This window comes from Dreissena polymorpha, chromosome 13, assembly GCF_020536995.1.
Source record: "Dreissena polymorpha isolate Duluth1 chromosome 13, UMN_Dpol_1.0, whole genome shotgun sequence".
Lineage (NCBI taxonomy): Eukaryota > Metazoa > Mollusca > Bivalvia > Myida > Dreissenidae > Dreissena > Dreissena polymorpha.
In genome coordinates, this window is record NC_068367.1 from 26,729,475 (window position 1) to 26,751,873 (window position 22,399).

The 22,399-nt window shown below is 35.2% G+C and overlaps 1 protein-coding gene across 1 annotated transcript in view; it reads left to right on the forward strand.

Moving 5' to 3' along the window:
• The first annotated feature begins 4,660 nt into the window (after positions 1–4,660).
• The window catches only part of LOC127855708 (A-kinase anchor protein 9-like), a 477,990-nt gene continuing 460,251 nt past the window's right edge, over positions 4,661–22,399 (forward strand). The window contains exons 1-5 of the mRNA XM_052391486.1: positions 4,661–4,797; positions 15,986–16,105; positions 17,268–17,324; positions 18,799–19,359; positions 20,127–22,130. Coding sequence (XP_052247446.1) covers positions 4,750–4,797; positions 15,986–16,105; positions 17,268–17,324; positions 18,799–19,359; positions 20,127–22,130 — 2,790 coding nt within the window. The 5' untranslated portion in view covers positions 4,661–4,749. The remainder of the gene's footprint in view (positions 4,798–15,985; positions 16,106–17,267; positions 17,325–18,798; positions 19,360–20,126; positions 22,131–22,399) is intronic.

Below are 22,399 nucleotides of genomic sequence, written 5' to 3' on the forward strand. Positions count from 1 at the left end.
GTTTCGTAGTTTTTTAAAATGTCATTCAATATGTTAACGAACAAATCTTTACTGTTTGAATAGTTTTGACTTATTAAAGCAGCAAGAAAAAATATTGAATAAACAATATTTCCTACTCCGAGATTCAAGCCCGGGTCCTATGCAAGCAAAAGTTGTACTACCTCGGCGGAACGATGGCTTAAAATTAGATTCGCGATAAATAAACGTTGTGTTACGATAAATAAGTGCTGTCTTACGATAAATAAACGCTGTTACGATAAATAAGCGTTGTGTTATGATAAGTAAGCGTTGTGTTATGATGAATAAGCACTGTGTTACGATAAATAAGTGCTGTGTTACGATAAATAAACGTTGTTACGATAAATAAACGCTGTTACGATAACTAAGCGCTGTGTTATGATAAATAATCACTGTGTTACGATAAATAAGCGCCGTGTTATGATAAATAAGCACTGTGTTACGATAAATAAACGCTGTGTTACGATAAATAAACGCTGTATTGCGATAAATACACGCTGTGCTACGATCAATTAACGCTGTGTTACGATAAATAAGAGATGTGTTAGTACTTCACTTATGTTCCATTTTATCGTGAAAAAGCATTAAAGGCGCTTTATTATGTAACCACTTTTGAATGATAAGTAAAGATAAATGAATCAGTTAAAATGTGTATTAGGAACGTTGTTTCGCATGAGTTACAATAGTGTTTATATTTTTTGAATATATGACAATTATGATGAAAATCGTAATCTTACCAAACGGTCAAAATGTCCCTTTAAGGTCCGATAAGCCTTTGGTAACGTACTTATATAAATGGGGAAATGCAGACAGAAACATACACAAATAGGGAATTTAAACTTAATGTCACCCTTGACAAAGGTGTTTTATAAGCAATACACAGTGAAATAATAATAATTTAGCTCGCAAATGAGAATTCGAATTTACCGTAGCTGGTGCGGATGCCATAAGTTTTAGGTCTACTACTGGCACAAAACGTGGCACCAAAGGTTATTGGTGACATAAATCGTGGTACGTGCATAATTCGGTATCACCATACGGCTGCGGATGAATAATTATCAGCTATTCGTTATAAAAGGGACTGTGTGATCCCAGTTTAGATCATTTTATGTTTGTTTCAAGATGTTGTTCCGTTGTAAAAGAAGTGGATAAGAACTCGAATTTCTATCCTGGAATACTTTCTGGAGTTTCATTGCTTGCTATAATGAAAACATAGTACCGGGTTATTATCAGATAAAAATCTGTTGTTGACATTATTAGTGATAACGTCACCTAAAAGGCACCAAAGGCTACTGATGACATTATTTTTATATTGCAGAAAAGGCGGCACCAGAAGCCTACTTACAATGAGTAAAAAGGGCACACTCATTATCACCAAAAGACTACTGAACACGCAATGAGTGTGTCCATTCCGAAGTTAATGAGGTTTTCCCGCACCGGCTGCATTATCTGTGGACACGGAGTTTGCTCCAACACTCCTACCTTATACACTTACTAGACTTACGAAAGCTCGGACGAAGTTTGAAATGAAGTGGCAATTTCCAGCTATTTAGTTGTTACTGGAAGATGTGCACTTTGCGCGTGGTCTTGTGTTGTGGGGGAAGCCGGAGAACCCGGAGTAGCCCCCACTAAACTCGCATGCTTCCGGTAACGTAGAACACGTAATGAGTGATAGCGGCATAGATTTATAATGGCGCCAGATGTGATTTTTGGCAAGTGTACTTGAAGTGGGATTATGAAATGTCGAAAGCCGTATGTTTGGTTTAATCAATCTATATTGCGGAGGATTCCGGAGATAGTCGATGGATCACGAATGCTGTTGACGGATCGAATTCGCGACCTACCGATCGAAAGGCGGACGAAGTATCTACCACATGGCCGTGACAAGGAATTTCCAATATTTTGTAATCGTAGTTAGTTATTTCCCTTTAACAATAAACTTGAAATGCATTAATCGTAGTGAACAATGATTGCAGATTTGTGTCAAGTTTTTTTAAAGAATTTATTTACAGAAGACACGAAATATACGAATATAATACAATCAAAATTCCATGATACTCGTGCCATATACAAACTTTTATTAAAATACGATGTAATAGGGCGTTTTGCAGTCAGCAAGAGTCACGTATTTATTTGCACAGTTTGTATTGTTCAAGTGTGGTATCATTTTTTTTAATTGATCGATTGCAGCGATAAAGTTTAAACAAGTATTGTGTTGTTTTCTTTTCAAATATTTAAGTCAGATATACATTGAGGGTTGTTACCTGTGTTGCCAGAATTAGACCAGATATTTGTCGGCAATATGAAGAGCCCATGTGATTAATGTTTCTTTACATTAAACAAACTGCACCATGGGCACCTTTGATCCCTACTATGACGTTGACATTTGTGCACGGTACAAACGCCTTCCGTTTATTTTTCCGATGAGAACACATTCCGAAAATTATTTCGAAATTTAATGTTGATTATTGAAGTAACAGTCAACGGACAAACTGCATTATGCCAAAATTTGACACTTGACCCTAACGTATGACCTTGACCTTTGAGTCTGATCGACGCAACCTATCTGCAAATGGTTAACGTGTGTTCTGTATTTTTTACCTGTCGCAATTGACCTTTCGACAGCGAGAGTGAAGCCACGCCCACCGATTTCAAGGGGGGTCACTCCGCCGAAGTCCGTCATAAAAATGGCTACGCGAATCGGCCGCATAAGTGAACCAAAAAGGCCTCATGGTATACCAGAAAGGCCATACAATAGTTTTTATTATCATTGAATAGTGGTGCTGAATATAATTATCATATCTATTAAATAGTCAAAACTTTTTTATTAGTCTACTTAAAAGCCGTTAAATTTATCATCAAAGTCGGCAAAATTATCGCCAATTATCGCATACAGTATGAATTGTTCGTTAGTCACAATATTTTTCATTGAGTAATAGATGTTTCAGTTTTTTAATTAAAAGCCGTTAATTTTTGCAACCGATGGCAACATCGCAAATGTGGCACAGGTAAGTAAATTTATTATAATAGAAGACGAAGAACGTTTTTATTGAAATCCGATATAACACATATCTACAATGCGTTTGGTCAAAATGACCCATGCTCATTGTTATAATCGTATAACAAAGTCAAAGTCGTCAAAAAAGTAACATACACAATATATTATTATATATTATTATTTCCTCGAAAACTATCTTCTGCAATGTTTAAAATATAAAAAGTTGAAAGAATTTTCATGTACAAAAAAACTCGCTAATCAGACCGGGTTTTCAAAGGGTCATTCACAGTTTGCGGCATCTGTTTTGATAACGGATTAGTAGAAAGCCCACATATGGTGTAAAATGACACTTATTGGCCCCTATTGATAATTACTTGCGCATTTGAAAATAGTTTCTTAACTTACATTAAATTTGGAAGACTTAAACCGAAAGAAATAAAAAATGTTTTATTCTATGTGATATTATTAAAAATAATAACTGATTGTCTTTATTATTACGATTTCATTAGCATTAAAAAAAATCTAGCAAAGTTTATAGTGTCTTATTTATTTGCCGACTGCATTAGAATGTCAAATTTATTTAACGTTGGCCACCTTTGAAAAATGGTTTTAAATGTTCCTTTCTAATTTGTCTATATAGAGGATAAACAAGTACAAAGTTATACTCTTTTTTATAACGTGTCCGTTGCAAAACTTACATTTTCTATTTTCGCGTAGTATCTTATTATAACGACTGTGTTTTGCTTTCGGGCGATCGCTTAATATGTTGAGATTAAGCTGTTCGTGTGGACGACCACAAAGACGAATCCAACGTTTGAATTTTTCAAGATTAGTACCCGGTTGAGGAAACGGAAAAAACGTACTTCCATCTTTTAACCGTTCTGGATACCTTGTGTCTGAATAACAAGTGCCATAACAGCACCTTTCAACCATTTTCTTTGTTTAAAACACAGAATTACGTATAAGCTTATGTGTCGAACAACGGCGAGTTTGACGGACAAAATGGCGGATAGTAACGGGCCTAATCTATGCTGTAATCTGATTGGTTAATAAGCCTGTCAATCAATCGGCTGTCGAAAGGTCATATTCACCATTTTGCAGAATGCTTGTCAATGAGCGGTGTAACGCACGCACACACAGCCGTCGTGACTGCAATATTGAACTTGCGTAACCGGGGTCGATAAAACTGTGTTTGGTCATTGCGCGGATTTCGCATAACGTGGTTTGCATGTTGCACGTGGTAAAGTTTTGATAAATTTGGTGTAATTATATATATATATATATATAGTATTACTGAAAAAAACACACACATATATATTTTGGAAGAAGCGTTGTTTATTAAAAAAAAATTCATAACATACAATTAATCGGTAATTTAGAAAACACGTTCAATATCTTATTCTAGAAACAGAAAATACTAAAATTATTAAAAAATAATTACTCCAAGATTTCGTGGTTCAATTACTAGACTTAAACGTCCAACACCGCAGTTCATTTGGCGTCGAACACAGATCAGTTGAAAATTATTTACACGTCGTGCACGAGTTTGACACTAAATTAAGGCGAGAGACCGTCATCTCTGCCCGACAATACACATTTACCTCCCTTTGATACTCTTGAGATAAAAACAACCAAAGGTTGAAACGCCATCTAGCGGAAGTAAACTTGTCATCGTCAACAAAACATAGACAAAATAATAAATCTTCTGTGATAAGTATGGTTCATCGTCAACAATGGAAGACGACAAACGAAGCCTTAAGTTGAAGGCTGGAAAAGAAAAAGTACGGTATCCTATCCGCTAACCTAATATTTTCCAAATATTACTTGTGCGAATACACTCGCATTTTAATGTTTAGCTTAAGAATCGTCAGCGAACATGTTTTACTTTTAGAGTACAGACCAGACGGTTCGCAGAATCTAATGTTAACCGTATCGAAAAGTCCATCAAAGTGATTGCATATTTATGCTACGATATCCCTCATAATGCTGTACAAAACTCACCACCAGCTAGTCAACTAGGACCACTGTCACCTTACCCGTATAAGAAACTTTAACTTTTTAGCTCGACTATTATATCCTCGAGTGCCAAATTTCGACCCATACAAGCAGTTTGTTGAAGTTTTGGTGCTCAATATAGGGATTTATGTAATTGATTTTGTTATTTCATTACACATTTACCTTTTATTTACACATTTTAAATTCAATTTATTGTGTAATCAACAAAAATTCGTTGAAAAACGAAATGACCCAAGTCTATGTAACGGCAGGGATGTTTAATAGAATATTACCCCTCAGAGATATTGGTCCTTCTATATCTATATGACCGGTTTCAGTCTATAAAATCAAAGACCTATAGATAACACAGATTGGAAACTTCGCGCCTTATCGGGCTATCTCTCGGCGGGGGTCACGTGGTCGAGAAACCGATAAGTACACTGAGGAAAAGCAGACGATTTATTCCATGAATCAATCGGAGTAGTCCGGAGATAGCCGGTGTATCACGATTGCGATAACATAGTGACGCGCCAGTAGCAACGGCTACGATTATCGAGCAAAGTTATGCGAAAATGTTACGGCGCTATGAAAGGCAGCTGTAACTTGGTCAATAATGATCCGATTTTTATAAAATAAAGTTTCATAGAAACATGGGTAATTATGTTTTTTTTTTTAAATCTCCATTTTATTTACCTACAATAAGAATTTATAATGCCGCGATCGTTGAAGAAATAGCGCTAAGAACTTCAAAATCGCGGCGAGAATGCTGTTGAATAGTTTATTTGAAAGGCTTTTGCTGATAAAATATTCTTGTATAATTTGGTATTTCAAACAGTTAAAACCTTATAAAATATTATTATTTCAAAACGGATAGATATATGTGGACACATGGATCTAGGTCTCTGATTAAAACAACATTACAGTATAATAAATGCTATGATCGTTCGATCCAAAAACGGTTTCAGTTAGACTTATTTCAATATTGATTGTGTAGATTTTTTTAATTGTTTAATTCTCTTTTTATTTAGATCTTATTCATGAGTTATAGGTTATTAAAGTTTTGTTTGTTATCCATTTTTTTTTCTTTTGGTAATTAAATTAAGCTTTCAGTATCGTGGGCTAGGATTTCGCGAAAAGAAAAAAAACAAAACATTTCATGCGCGTGTTAATCGTCGGATCAATTAGCGAAGAAGATGCTTTGTGTGTTTTTTCTTTATTCTTGAGAATTAATTAAAAGAAGGGATCCTAACTTCAATTATAAGTTTGCGTTGTTGATTGATTTTAATTGTGTGATCAGTGGCCGCGGCCGGCGAATTATAGTCATCTCACAGCTTTTGTTTGTGTTTTAATAGTAATCTCACAGCTATCTGTTAAAATATGTTTGTATATTAACATGCATGTGTAACATTGACAGGAAAACTGGGAATACTAATAAAAGATATTAAATGAGAATTTAAACCTATACATTGTACTTTCATCTTGTTTTTTATTCATACCAAGATAAACATATTACTCAGAATAAAAATCTTATTTCTTCGATTTGAGGTGAATAATGACGAAGTTTTTCACAATGAACCAAAGCACCTTTGACGACATGTGTGTATAATAGGGTAAAATCCTTTAAAATGAACATTTTCCTCCAGTTTAGTTTATTCATACCTAGATTAACATATCACCAAGCATAAAAATCTGACTTAATCTATTTGGGATGAAAAATGAAAAAGTTTATCAAAAAGAACAAAAACACGTTTGACAGCAATCTTGTACAACAGAAGAAAAGAGCTTAAAATTGTACCAACATTGTATAATGCCAAATACTTTAAATTGATTATTTTCTTCTGGCTTGTTTAAATCTATACTTAGATTAACATCTTGTCTGGCGTAAAAATCTCACTTCAACGATATGGGATGAGAACTAGAAAAGTTAATCAAAAAGAAACAAACCACTTTGGCGACAGGTGTGAAAAATGATTGAATGGAATAACAGTATAAAATAGTACAAATTGTACAAATGCAAAATCCTTTAAAATACCTCATTTTCGTCTACTTTTTATAAATCATACATAGATTAACATCTCACCTAGCATAAAAATCTTACGTTATCAATATGTGATGCTTAATGAAGATGTTTTAAAAAAAATGCTTCGGGCCTTTCAATTTTTCAAAAATTATCGAAAATGAACGAATCCAGTGTTCTCTTTCAAATTCCAATAAATTAATAATTAATTAGAATAACAACTACCAAAACCTAAAGAATTATCAACACAGAAAATAAATACTTATTTTTATTCACACAAAAAATATTCAATATGTCTTTTTTCGGCGACCGACTTTGCTCACTACGCGAAGTTCGTAACGCTGCGCTTTCAGACATTCATTGCTCTGCAAACTGACAACCGAGCGCTAAAAACACTAATTAACGCATTAAGATTGTAAATAACAATATCAATATAATATAAACTACCAGATCATGCTCAGAATACCCTACGACAACAAATATTAACGACTAATTACGAAGAATAATTGATTGCTTTATAACAAAATGGCCGACAGTAGCTGGAACAGGGAAGAATCTACAGGTACACCGGCATCTCCAAAATCAATGTCACGTGACCCGCGTCCGCCGTTAGATATTATCGCATATCGCTATCGCGAAGAGGAGAGTTTCCAATCTGTGTTATCTATAGGTCTTTGATAAAATGCGATAGAGGAACCTAATTGTATATGGACCGGTCACTATTTTTTGTATATCGACCGTTCGGGGTTACACACCACTAAATTTGCACCGTTTTACTGTAAAATGACGTCATTTTTTAACGAAATGACGTCATTATTCCTGCGAAATTTTTCAGTGTATCTCTTTTAAACCATAAACAATCGTACAACACTGTACACTGGCAAAGGGGAAACTCTTCGGTGTAATATAAGAAATAGTAAACTCCACTTCGGTCGCAATGGCATTATAGTGACCAGCCAGGCAGCCACAAACTGTATATGGACCTCAGCCTACGGCTTCGGTCCATATACGGTTTGTGGCTGCCTGGCTGGTCACTATAATGCCATAGGGACCTCAGTGGAGTTTACTATTTCTTAATTATACATACCTGGTAACGGCGGCAATATTTGTGGAGAGTGCCCTAAAAGGACGCATCTGATTGGTTACCTGATTGCAATGTAAATATCACTCCTGTGGAAACTGAATGCATAAAATATTAACTCATGATTGTTGTACTTAAATTTGTATGACTGTAAAAGCATTATGGAACTGAAATTAATTAAATCAATTAAGGTTTTTAAATTTGGGATGCCACACTTTCTGGCAGTGGTATAAAGGGGACCCTGTCAGCAACCCCTTGTCATAAGCTGTGTTTATGGAAGTAGGTGAATATAACATGTACTTCTTTTGTGGAACCTACAATTATAATTAAGTAAATGAAAATAAGGAATAAACATAATATGCAATTACCAACATAAACACTTGCTACATGTAGTTAAAATTGTATTACAGCATAACCAAAAACATATCCGGACTTCAAATCAAAGTTTACGCGTACACCTTTTTCATAGTGAAAATTAATATATTTATATGATGTTTTGTCAAACGGCAGTCCCGTGACTTATGAATGAAATAATGAACTTTTGCAGACGAAACCGATGCATTATCCCACGTTCTTATTTACAAAGATGATTGGATGTAAAGTGTTAAAAAGTTTTGCATTAAGTAAAATACATAAAATCCATCAATTGCAAACCAATCAACCATATCTTACCTTTTAACCCGCTATTTTCCACATAACAAACAACAACTATAGTAAATTGTGCGTAGTGTACCATGTGCTATTGTATGACGTCATCGGATGTCGCTTATGTATCAAACAGAGGCAAAACAAAAATCGCGTCGAATTAGGGCAGCGTCGATTCGGGTCACTCGAGGATATATGAAATATATATAGTGGAGCTACATGTATCCTACTCACCACGGCGTTGGCGTTAGCGTAAGCATGCAAATGTTAAAGTTTGCGTACTACCCCAAATATTTCCTATGTCCCTTGACATATTGCTTTCATATTTTACATACTTGTTTACCGACATGACCCCAACCAATAAACAAGAGCAGACAACTGTATCAAGCATTTTGACAGAATTATGGCCCCTTTTATACTAAGATAATTGAACATTTGGTTAAGTTTTGTGTTTTGGTCCATTTTACTTCTAAAGTATCATAGCTATTGCTTTTTAGACTTGGGAAACTCACTAACTATCGTAAGGGGACTGTACAGGCAAGTTGCATACCTCTGGTTGGCTTTTGAACGGAATTATGGCCCTTTTTTGTCTTTGTAACTTTTAATATTTTGTTAAATTTTGTGTTTAGATCCACTTTACTTCTAAAGTATCAAATTCAAGGCTATTGCTTTTTAAACTTCAAATACTTTCTTGCTATCATGATGTTACTGTACCTGGCAAGTTGAATTTGACCTTGACCTTTGAATGACCTTCACTTTCAAGATGAAATTAAAAAAATTTGCTTAAATTGCCATAACTTCTTTATTTATGATCACATTTGATTCATACTTTGACAAAACAACGCTTACCTGACATACCACAATGGACTCCACCCAAACCATCCCCCACGCCTCACCCCAGAACCCCCCCCGTCCCCCTTTTTTTTCTTTTTTTGGAAAGATCATCTATTAAATGACCACACACCCACATTATACCCCCCTCTCCATGATGGCTTACGTTATACTGTCAAGCACTAAAATAGTCGAGCGCACTGTCCTCTGACAGCTCTTGTTAATCCCCAAACCAGGCACGCAGTATCACTTGAATTCCTTCTTTCCTGGCACTACACTGCAAGCCGATATATTGCGGTTGGTGGGGTCCAAAGATCGCGAGCGCGATATATCGGGCACGCGATATAACTCGTAAAATGCAGGGTTCGCCAAAACTTGAAAAAACTGTCAGTCATTTGGACTGACAGACCTGAAATTTTTGTCAGTCCGAATCAGTTTCTGTCAGTCCCACTGTCCGACTAAACTATAACAGCAAAACACAACAAAAGAGAGTACCTTTTAGGTGTCAATTGGTTTTGATCAAATTAAAATACAATAAAAACATGTCCAAAGTCGATATAATGAAACAATTATTATATTAATAATAAACCACATATAAACCAAAGGCATGTCAAACTGTTTTTAGCCTCCACAGCTCTACAAATCCGTGTTCTTGAAAAGTTAGGGTGACATCCAATCAAGTTTGACTTAATTGCACACACCCATTCACACTACTTTGGATGACTTCAATTTCTGTTTATTAGCCAATTTTCCAAATTCTAAAACAACACCTATTGTTAAAATATTTTCTCTTAGCTGAGGTGGTTGATTTCAAGGTTCAATTAAATTAATGTCTTTCACACCTATTACTTGATAGAAAGGCCCATGATAATTACCACCATCCATTCTTGTTGTCTGAAATAACACAAAACATAATGCTACAATCTATCAACAACAAATTAACACATGTCCGAATTTTAAATTATCCGAAATATAGTACATTGGGTGGAAAAACTTCGTTTGATTTCAGAAATTGTTGGTACGTCAATTAAAATATATCCTTCCCAGAACAATATAATAATGAAACTATTTAACAGAAATGCTCACAAATGCCTGTTGAAACAAGTTTTCATGCGGTTTTTGTTGTGGAGAAATTAAATGGAACAAACAAAATGGCAGACGCACCCGGTTGCTTTTTAAACAAAGACCGTTGATTTTGAACTCGCATGACGTGATAGTCAATTCTAATCCAACTTTAAACATCAAAACATCAAAATGAAGGTAACAAAAAAAGGATTTTGACAGAAGTTGAACAAAACGCATTTACCTTCTATTAATCCAATAGCACATTATACACTTTGAGTGATCTTTTTGAAACCATTTTTCATCCGAGTGTGTCGGTCAGTCGGACCGATAATCATAAATCACTTGTCGGTCCTGAGAAAAATTTGCCCGTCAGGACCGGCGGACCGACGGTTTTGGCGAACCCTGTGAAATGTCTAACTTAATTGTGTTGCGGTCAATTTCCCCAATGTTTTCATTTTATATACGGCGCTGCTACATATTTGTATTGTAATAATTGCAAACTTATTCTACAATAAACATTTTCATAACTACATACATATCTGTATTTATCATAAAAACCAAAACGTAAATTATATTTTTTATTTTCATGTACGATCGCTCGCGAATCAGCTAAAAAGAAGAATTCTTGCCGTAAAAAACGTATAAAATATAATTGTGCATAGATTCGAATTTACCCTTATAAATCGTCCTAATGAAGGAACTGAAACAGCGTAACGATAACTATACCACGTGTTTGAATTATATTTTATTAAGAGGAAATGTCAATGCCACATAATTCGCGAGATACCGCAGTACTTTAGCTGAAATTTACAACGAAACTTTTAACGGAAATTAAATTTTCTCAATGTTGTACCCGCTACGAAATTTTTATTTACAAATAAATACACCCACGCCAATTTTCGCGCGCTTTTTATCAGGACAAAGAAATTCATGACCAGTACCGAAATTTAACGATTTATATACCAGTAAAGTGCCATTATTACATGTACCTTTGCAATGACACTAATTGGATATTTCCTAAGTGTTAAAAACAACCCCAGCCGTGTGTAAACAACACTGTCACTAATCGACTGTTTTTCATGCTTTACTGTGTGCCATAGTAAGCCGCGAAATATGGGATGTTAATACTAGCTAGAACCAGTTTTTTTGCTTAAGTTAGCGAATTCTCGGATTAAAACGTCATTTAGTGATCATGCTCGTCGGATTTTTGGGAGCCATAGCCAAAGTGCGATATATTGGACAGCGCGATATAACGGTCCGCAATATATCGGCGTTGCAGTGTATAAGGTATTGGAACGGTCGTCCATACCCGGTCATATCAAGCCCCAATCTCGATACCTTCAAAACGAGACTCGGGGAGGTTAGATTCTAAGTTGTAGCCCCTGTTTTTTTTATTCCCTGCCAGAGGTGGAGGGATATTGTTTTGGCGTTGTCCGTCCGTCCGGCTGTCCGTCCGTCCTTCCGTCCGTCCGGCACTTTTGTGTCCGGAGCCATATCTAAGAAGTGCTTTGGCGGATTTCATTGAAACTTGGTATGAGTATATATATGCATAAGAGGATGATGCACGCCAAATGGCATTGTACACCATCTGTTAATAACAGAGGTATGGCTCTTTGTATCTTGAAAAAATGCTTTTTACTATAGGCACTTTTGTGTCCGGAGCCATATCTTGGAAGCGCTTTGGCGGATTTCATTGAAACTTGGTATGAGTATGTATATGCATAAGAGGATGATGCACGCCAAATGGCATTTGTAAACCATTTGTTAAAAACAGACTTATGGCCCTTTGTATCTTTAAAAAATGCTTTTTACTATAGGCACTTTTGTGTCCGGAGCCATATCTTGAAAGCGCTTTGGCGGATTTCATTGAAACTTGGTATGAGTATATATCCCCCGCCAGAGGCGGAGGGATATTGTTTTGGCCCTGTCCGTCCGTCTGTCACTTTTGTGTCCGGAGCCATATCTTGGAAGTGCTTTGGCGTATTTCATTGAAACTTGGTATGAGTATATATATGCATAAGAGGATGATTCACGCCAAATGGCATTGTACACCATCTGTTAAAACCAGAGTTATGACCCTTTGTATCTTGAAAAAATGCTTTTTACTATAATTATTGTCCTCCGTCCGTCCATCTGTCAGTATGTTCATCTGTCCGATTTGCACCCTTCCTCAAACAAAGCATATTTTGCAGGGGATATCAATTCTACGAATTTTTCTTGTTCTTAACTAACTCTGCACTTCTGGAATATTTTTACTTAACTGTATATATCTTAAGTACTTTCTCTTTTAGATGCACTTTTAACTGACCAACACTGGTTTCCCTGACAACACGCCACCCAACTATAATCGTGATTGATTGTTCGGGAGTATACCGTAGATGTAGATGTATACAGTCACGAAAGAATAATTTTGAACTTTTTGAAGGACAAAAAATGTATATGCATTATATTCATATCCTCCAATTACCCTGAGTCGAGCGGTTAAGGAAACAAGTAAAAGAATATATGAATAAATTTGAACATTGCCAAAATAAACGATGTGCCATTTAAGATTTATTTGATTCCAGTTAAATCCATGTCAAAATTGTTTATTTACAGCATGGTTAACCATGCAAAGCCGATAGTTCCATACACACCCGCAAATTACATACACTAGGCTTGTTGTTTACCTTGAGTCAAGATGTAACATCCGAAAAGCGAGAGAACTCGATTGCATTAGGTATGAGGCCAACAAAACTTCGAAAATTCCATTCACTGAACAAATTTATAGAAACTGAAAAATTAAGAATTAAGATTCAGCTTTTTTTATAATTTCTATCTACAATTTAACAAGTTTCTGTTTGATCGGTCGATCTTTTTTTGAGCAACTTTGACACCAAGTGCTCAAGAATTGAAAAAAAACAACAACGTTCACAATTGGTTCAAATAAATTTTCGGCATATGCGTTACTATTAAAAGAATTGATAAAATAATCATCCAGACAATAATATTGTCATCGGGACAGGGTTTACCCACTGAACGTGCGCATATCGCCATGTCAACTTTTTCGCGATGTGCGCACTCAGATTGTTCCATCGAACACTGTATTATGTAAATTGGGAATAAGACATCAAACTGGGAATGGACATCATTTTGGTGATTTTCTCAAACAAAACTATTCATTTCATGATCTACATATATTTTTGTAATATATTATCTATAATTTAAGCTTAATAAGAAATTTTCCATGACTTTTTCATTAACAGTGATTGAATTTTTATCATTTAAAGTGTATTTTTAAACCGTGTCCATGCTTTGAAGTAAAATCAATTTAAATGATGCTATTATATATGCAAGTATATGTTTTAAATATAATTTGTAAAACTAGATAAATACAACAGATAAAACTGCATATTATGCACTTTTGATAAAACACAATTTATTCCCAAATTGATGTCTTATTCCCAATTCACATAATACAGTGTTCATGCAACATTTTCTGGGAATCTTAAGCCCCCTAGCCCCCCACCTAAATACGCCTCTGCCTTGAGTTGAGATGTAACATCCGAAAAGCGAGAGTACTCAATTGCAATAGGTATGAGGTCAACAAAACTTCGAAAATTCCATTCACTGAAGAAATTAATAGAAACTAAAAGATTAATTCAGCTTTTTTTTTATAATTTCTATCTACAATTTAACAAGTTTCTGTTTGATCGGTCAATCTTTGTTTGAGCAACTTTGACAAGAAGTGCTCAAGAATTGAAAAAAAACAACGTTTACAACACTTCAAGTTCCTCCCATGTGAGTAAATTTATGTCAATGTTCCTTTTCTGATTTAACAAAAAACGTTTGCATCTCAGATAGTTGTAATCTGGGTATCAATTGTTTGTTTCCGTTCTAATTTACATTTAAAAGATCTGTTTCATTGAGTCCGTGACTTGATGTTTTGGTCCTATGAATCCCAGTCTGATCCTACAGGTTTACAGAGTCCACAGGATGTACCAGTATTCCGGACTCGTGTACGCTCATAAATGTTTGGATATCAAGGCTGGAAATTCAATGGAATATATTGTCACAAAATAAAAACAAGCATTTTGTATAGCTTTAAATCTATGTTACCAGACCACATTAAGAGACCACATTAAGAGGTGACATTTTGGCTATTGCTGTAAGGTGAAGTGATTTTTTATGCATTTACTTAAAGTTTCGAAATATTGTATGAAATATTCGCTGATTTTGAGTGTTTATGGGCTTTTAACCCTTAGATACGTATTTTGATGCATTTGTAGTACATCCCTTAGAAAGTTAGATTTAATTAAATACCTTTTTCAGTAAATTAAAATTTTAAAGGCTTCGTTTCCAACCCTTAGTTACTGATGAGCAGCAAATAGCATAAAACCTGAACTTACTGTGAGCTACTCGCAGGCAGTTCTGGTTTTATGCAGGTTGCAAAAGCCATTTTAACTTTGCTTCTTATGGGGGAAAGGGTTAATTAAGAGGAGTGTTGAGACAAAAAAAAAATTGCTTACAAAAGCATAAAGATTATCCATCAATATTCTATTATGCTGCTTATTTTAGTAGGTTCTTCAAAAGCGTTGCTGGGGAGTTTTTGTGAGTTTTGTGAAAAAAGTGGAATGGAGCGGTGTTCCATGCTGTATGTTATGTCTTTCAGGGGAGTAAAATTATGGTCGCCTGCTCGCATTGGCGACTTACTATAAGCCTCAGGCGAATTCAATTCTGAAACACTTGTGGATCGGATGACTGCATTTTCATCAACATAAAATCCCTTTCTATGAATAAATCCTGTTCAATCCCATTTTTCGCACCTTCTCGGTGTCTTCACTCAAAGAGCAAGAAGCATAATGCCCGAATGCTCAGCACCCTGGAATTGTAACAGTCTCATGTCATTAGCTTGTAGCACGTGCTTCCCATGGAAACGTCTTTTCACTGTGGCATTAGAAATCAAGTTATGTACTTATTTCCTTTCACACAAAATACATGTGTTGTTTGAACTTTCACATCAGCTAATTTCACGTCATCATGTGTCTTATGTGTAGAAAAAATTGCCTTTCGAAATTTATTTTACTAAATTAGTTTGATAATTTAACGTAGATGTAATTCATAAACCAATAGAGTTGTTTGAATAAATTATACATGTTTTAAGCAAATGATGTGCTATACATGTACATTGCAACTTGCAAGCTATATCCCAATCATGATCCATGGATCTGCAGTGTAGTTAAGTAAACAACTGATTGGTTAAAACATAGAATCATTATCATTTTACTGTAAAAAATTTAACATGACATTTTGTTATTTGTTATTTCTGCATTTAGCAGCTATGATGTATTTTCAGCTTGCCAGTTTTCAAAAGAAAAGAAAGAAAAAGAGGAGCAGCTCTGAAAACGCCAGTGGAGGCGCCGTGAGGTCTGATGCCCTGTCAGAATCTGCAGAGGGATATCTATCACCTGAAGAGGTGCTTAACCTTTGTATTAAGAACTATTGAAATAATTGGTTTTATTATGCCCCCCTTCGAAGAAGTGGGGGTATATTGTTTTGCACATGTCAGTCCGTCCGTCGGTCCGTCCACCAGATGGTTTCCGGATGATAACTCCAGAAAGCTTAGGCCTATATATATAGGATCATGAAATAGGTACAGTGATCATGACTGGCAGATGACCCCTATTGATTTTCAGGTCACTAGGTCAAAGGTCAAGGTCACAGTGACTCGAAATAGTAAAATGGTTTCCGCATGATAACTCAAGAATGCTTACGCCTAGGATCATGAAACTTCATAGGTACATTGATCATGACTGGCAGATGACACCTTATAATTTTCAGGTCACTAGGTCAAAGGTCAAGGTCACAGTGACTCGAAACAGTAAAATGTTTTCCTAATGATAACTCAAGAATAATTAGGCCTAGGATCATGAAACTTAATAGGTACATTGATCATGACTAGCAGATGACCCCTTTTGACTTTCAGGTCACTAGGTCAAAGGTCAAGGTCACAGTGACAAAAAACGTATTCACACAATGGCTGCCACTACAACTGACAGTCCATATGGGGGGCTTGCATGTTTTACTAACAGCCCTTGTTTAATTATTGACGAGTGCGCAAATGTCAATAATATTTATATTGATCTTAAATATTTTGAAATCATGGCATTTTTTATAAATCACGTGGTTAATAGATAAACTACTTTATACAAAAGAGAACATGTACAATTATTTTGTTTGTGGTTTTTTAAAGTCTTCGATAGCATGTGGTAATGTTTTATGATTTTTGATGGATGGAAATTAAATGTTGAGCATTAGCTTGTGATGCCCTTTTGCTTTTATTTGACTTTGCTCAACTACTTATTATAAAAAGTTTTTTTCATTTCTTTAGGATTTGGAAATCATATGTCCTAGATTGCAATGTCTCATAATGTGAAATTTATCTTGTAAAGTCTACTTCACCAGATTGAATGCACATATCTTTAAAATATTCAAAAATATTGCCATGGGATGATGTCCCATGTACTGGACATTAATTATTGATTGTGATATACAATTTGTTTAATTACTCTTTTACTGTGAATGGGTTCTTGTTTGTTTGTTTGTTTTTTATTTAATTCATCTATGAACTTTTTTAGGGTACAGTTAGCGATGTACAGTCACCCGTATCAGATGGAAGTGAGAATGAGCTTAGAGTAAGTAACTTCCAGGGCTTTTTCTGGTTATTTTGGGAATATGACCTATACCCGTGGGATTGGGAATTTTAGCGTCCTTTTTGGCAAAATTGGGAAAATGAGCTTTACTTAAATGGTGATAATTTTAAATGTAAATGAGGGTATATTCAATAATTTTTATGTCCCCCACTATAGTAGTGGGGGACATATTGTTTTTGCCCTGTCTGTCTGTCTGTTGGTCTGTCTGTTGGTCTGTTGGTCTGTTTGTGCCAACTTTTGCAATTTTGAAGATAGCAACTTCATATTTGGCATGCATGTGTATCTTATGAAGCTGCACATTTTGAGTGGTGAAAGGTCAAGGTCAAGGTCATCCTTCAAGGTCAGAGGTCAAATATATGTGGCCAAAATCGCTCATTTTATGAATACTTTTGCAATATTGAAGATAGCAACTTGATATTTGGCATGCATGTGTATCTTATGGAGCTGCACATTTTGAGTGTTGAAAGGTCAAGGTCAAGGTCATCCTTCAAGGTCAGAGGTCAAATATATGTGTCCCAAATCGCTTATTTTATGAATACTTTTGCAATATTTAACATAGCAACTTGATATTTGGCATGCATGTGTATCTTATGGAGCTGCACATTTTGAGTGTTGAAAGGTCAAGGTCAAGGTCATCCTTCAAGGTCAGAGGTCAAATATATGTGGCCCTTATCGCTTTTTTTATGAATACTTTTGCAATATTGAAGATAGCAACTTGATATTTGGCATGCATGTGTATCATATGGAACTGCACATTTTGAGTGGTAAAAGGTCAAGGTGAAGGTCATCCCTCAAGGTCAGAGGTCAAATATATGTGGCCCAAATCGCTAATTTATGAATACTTTTGCAATATTGAAGATAGCAACTTGATATTTGGCATGCATGTGTATCTCATCGAGCTGCACATTTTGAGTGGTGAAAGGTCAAGGTCATCCTTCACAAGGTCAAGGTCATCCTTCACAAGGTCAAGGTCATATATAGGGGGACATTGTGTTTCACAAACACATCTTGTTACTAATTGTGAACATACTGTGCTGTTATATTGATCTAGAGCTAATAATTAGAAGGTAAATCTGTTTTGATTTCAAAGATTTTTTCCCTCTAAACATCAATTGGGAATTTTTATCTTCAGATTGGGAAAAAAAGATACATTTTGCTATTGGGAATATGACCGAATAACAGCTATAAAAATGGTCCAAAAAAGCCCTGACTTCTATGGTTTAGATTGTTTTGATTTGATATTAATTGGTTTATGATTCAGAGTTTTCCAGTCCTCTGTATAGGAGTGTTTAATAAAAAAAAATCTAAAGAAATTAGTAGCTAAAGTTGATAAATTGCCTCTTAAACATGGTCTTTATTGTCAAGTTGTTGTAATGTTCAAGTTGCACAAAAGACATATTTGAATATAGTTGTTAATCAGTTAGTGGTCATTCAAAATACTTGTATACATTTCTAGGAGGGCGACATTCCTTGTTCCAAGCAGTACACATTGGAGTCCCCTCAGTTTGTCCTTCACTTGGCAAAGCAGCCTACCATAAACCAGTCTTCTGGTAATGATAGTCAGTCAACTGGAAATGAAAACCATTCGGGTGCGGTTGGGTACAAAGTTGGTGAACATCAGAGTCAGGCTGACGATAACAAGCACGAAAATGTTCTTGTAATAAGTGAGTCTGAAAATCAATCTATTGTTGCTGAACACCATTCAGAAAACTGTGAAAACCCGTTAAGTAACTGTCAGCTTCTGTTAATAAACTGTGAAAGCCAGTCCATTTTAAATGGAAACCAGTCTGATGTACCAAACAGTCAAATAGTTCAAAATGGGAACCAGTCTGATTTTGGCAACAACCTGTCTGCAGAAAATGGAAACCATTCTGATGTCACATCCCCAAAAGAAGGGAACCACAGTTTTAAAAATGGGAACCAATCGGGTGTTAGCTCTCCCTTAGAAGGAAGCCAAGACATTGATGTTCGGCTGCTTGTCCACCAAGTCCAGTGGTTGAAACTGCAGTTAATACAGGTAACATAATTAGGAAAAGATTTTTAAATCTGATACATGATGCCATGGTTATTCTAATACTATTTGTATTTGAAAACTGTAAGAAAATGTTGCTCAAATTGCAACCAATAATAAACCAATTTGAGGTCGTTAACATTTGTATTAAAATGACCAGAAAACAGGTGAACAAAGCAAAATTGCTTTCACTAAGTGAAAGACCTTCAAACTTCTGAAAAATTAGCTGATGTTGCTTCAATGCCATAAAAACATACACATAGATTAATTAAAATGGTAATTAGGTGGTATATTTTACATCATTTTTGTAAATCTTAGTATTTGACCTTAATACCATGCAACATACCATAAACAAAAGCTATTATATTTGCAGTTTCAGAGGATGTTCACTTCTTTCATTTACATACTAGACTGAAAATTAGCATGTGCATGTATTGATAAAAATATTACATTTTTCATTCCAACTATTACAATTCACCATAAATGCCATTGGGTGTGGGTATTTTTACTAGAATCTGTTAGAATTAAAATGAACATCCCAAATTTGTGCTTTAGAAAGACAATATTAGTGTTGTCATTAGGCTTAACTTTTTTACTATTGAGGTTTTGTACATAGAAATTCTCTTTGTAATAAAAAGTATTAACAAGTTTTAAGATCCAATGATGGCTTAGTCTAAAACAATTAATATTTCTTCAGACATCATATGGAACCTACTTAGGACTAATGCAAGCTGTAAATGTTGAAACTGGAAACTTGTTTTAATACCTTTCAGAATGATCGAGCCCTGCAGACCCAAGTAAACCAACAGAAGTTCTCAGCATCTGCCCTGCTTAAGGCGAAACATGACATTTCATCTCTCCAGAGTGTCATCAGAGAAAAGGAAAATCTTGTTGCAAATTTGACTGATAAACTGACACAAATATCCACCGAATTCAGTTGTTTAAAACAGAACTATGCAAAAACTAGTGATTTGAATCTAAAATCTAACAATGACTTCGAACATTTGATTGAAAAGCATGCAAAAGACGTTGAAGAGTTGACTATTAAACATGCTGATGAAATGACAAAAATGGAGGCTGAAATGTCAAGTAAACAGAGTGACATCACTTTGCTGGAAGAAAAAATGAAGAAGATCACATCTGAAAATGTTGGTTTGTTTGTTTACAATGAAACACTTAAAGGAACTATAACATATGCTAGAACAGAGTATGAAAAGACTCTTGAAGAAATGAGAGATTTGAAAGAAGACTTGAACAAATCTAAAAATCAAATTGTCGAGCTAAAGAAGGAGGTAGATATCAAAAGCATGGCTTGTTCTGTAAGCAAGATGGCTTCAGATGAAATTATTGCAAGTTTAAGGAAGGAAATAAATGTGGTGAAAACTAAATTTGAAACAAAATTAGAAGAAATAGAGACAAATAAAGCAAATGTTGAAACAGAGTTAACAAAAAAATCAGCAGAAATGGATAAATTGAAAGGAGATATAAATGTTCTTAGTTGTGCAAATGACGAACTTATCCACAAACTGCTGATTTTAGAAGATGCAGAAAAGCGGTTAGCTGACAAGTCAGCAGCATTAGATGGGTTAGTGATCGAAAAGGATATGTTAAAAACTGATAATGCTGCTCTTGTTAATGAGATAGAAAACTTAAAAAGGGATGTTTTGCAAGTATGTGACGACAATCAAGCATTATTAGATGACAATGCCATTTACAAATCTCAATTAGTGGAGTTGGAAATGAAACTTTCTGAAAATGCACCATTACATGAAGAAAATCACCACCTTCGTGTTCAGAATGATGACTTGAATAACAAGATAAACGATCAGAAAGATGTGATAGCAGAGCTTAGAAAAGAGCTTGAAACACTTACAATTGAAAATGTTCAGTTCAGAAATGAAGCAAAAGAATTTAGTGTTTCGTTTGAAAGTCTGACTAATGAAAATAGTGCTTTGAGAGACGAAGGTAATGATTTAAAGAACTGCCTATCTGAAATGCAGAAAGTAGTAAGTCAGCTGACAGAAGAAAATGTAATGCTAAGAACTGGACATGTTAAACTTACTGATTCTATAAAACAGTTGCAAAAGGACCTTGAAAGTAAAGATGACACATTATTAGCTATGTCAGTGGAACCAGGTAAGAATTTGAAATCTGAAATTAATCAAGATCATTTGAACACTATGCATGAAGATGAGATTTGTGAATTAAGAAATGAAGTACAGAAGTGGAAAACGACTGCATTAGAAATGTCAGCTCAAATAATTGCCTATTCTGTGATTAAGAATGCTCAAGACATTGTTCAGAAAGATAATGACACAAAATGTGATAATGACAATAATGTATTTTCAAAAACAGAAAATATTGTCCAAACTGAAGTGAATGACACAGCCTATGACTCCCTCCACCAAGGTTCGGTCGTTTCACATGATCTGGATTCAGATATAGAATTTTATGTGCAAAAGATTGAGAATATGGAGCTTGAACTTAACACATTGAGAGATGCATTGAAAGATAAAAGATTAATGTGTGAAGCATTAGAAAATCAGATTGCTGTATTGACTTGGAAAAACAATCTGAATTTCCCAGAAATTAAACATTCTCTGGCAGCAGAAGAATTTGTAGATGCTCATACAACATCTCGTCTGAGTGCAGTGACAAGAGACAATGTGTCTGATGTCCCCCTACGTAAAAATTCTGAAGGAGCAAATTACTATGACAATGTTGTGATTGAACAATCCCTGTTAAAAGCAGGGAGAAGTGCTGATGAAAACCTCCAGGTAAGTGAAGTTCCTTTCCCCAAGGAGACTTTGGACATGGAGGTTAATCTGCATGCTTCTTCCTCTCCAAGTTCCTATGGCAACAATTGTGTTTTGTTACCTCGTTCTCCTCGTTTTGGGAATGTTTTTGTTGGTGACAGTGTTGTTGTTTCTGTTGATGATGTTGTTAGTGGTCAAGATCAATTTCAGATGATCAACGAAGCTGATGTGTCAGACATTGGTCAAGACTTTACAAGAACAGTTCAAGGTTGTGTTAGTGACAATGATGC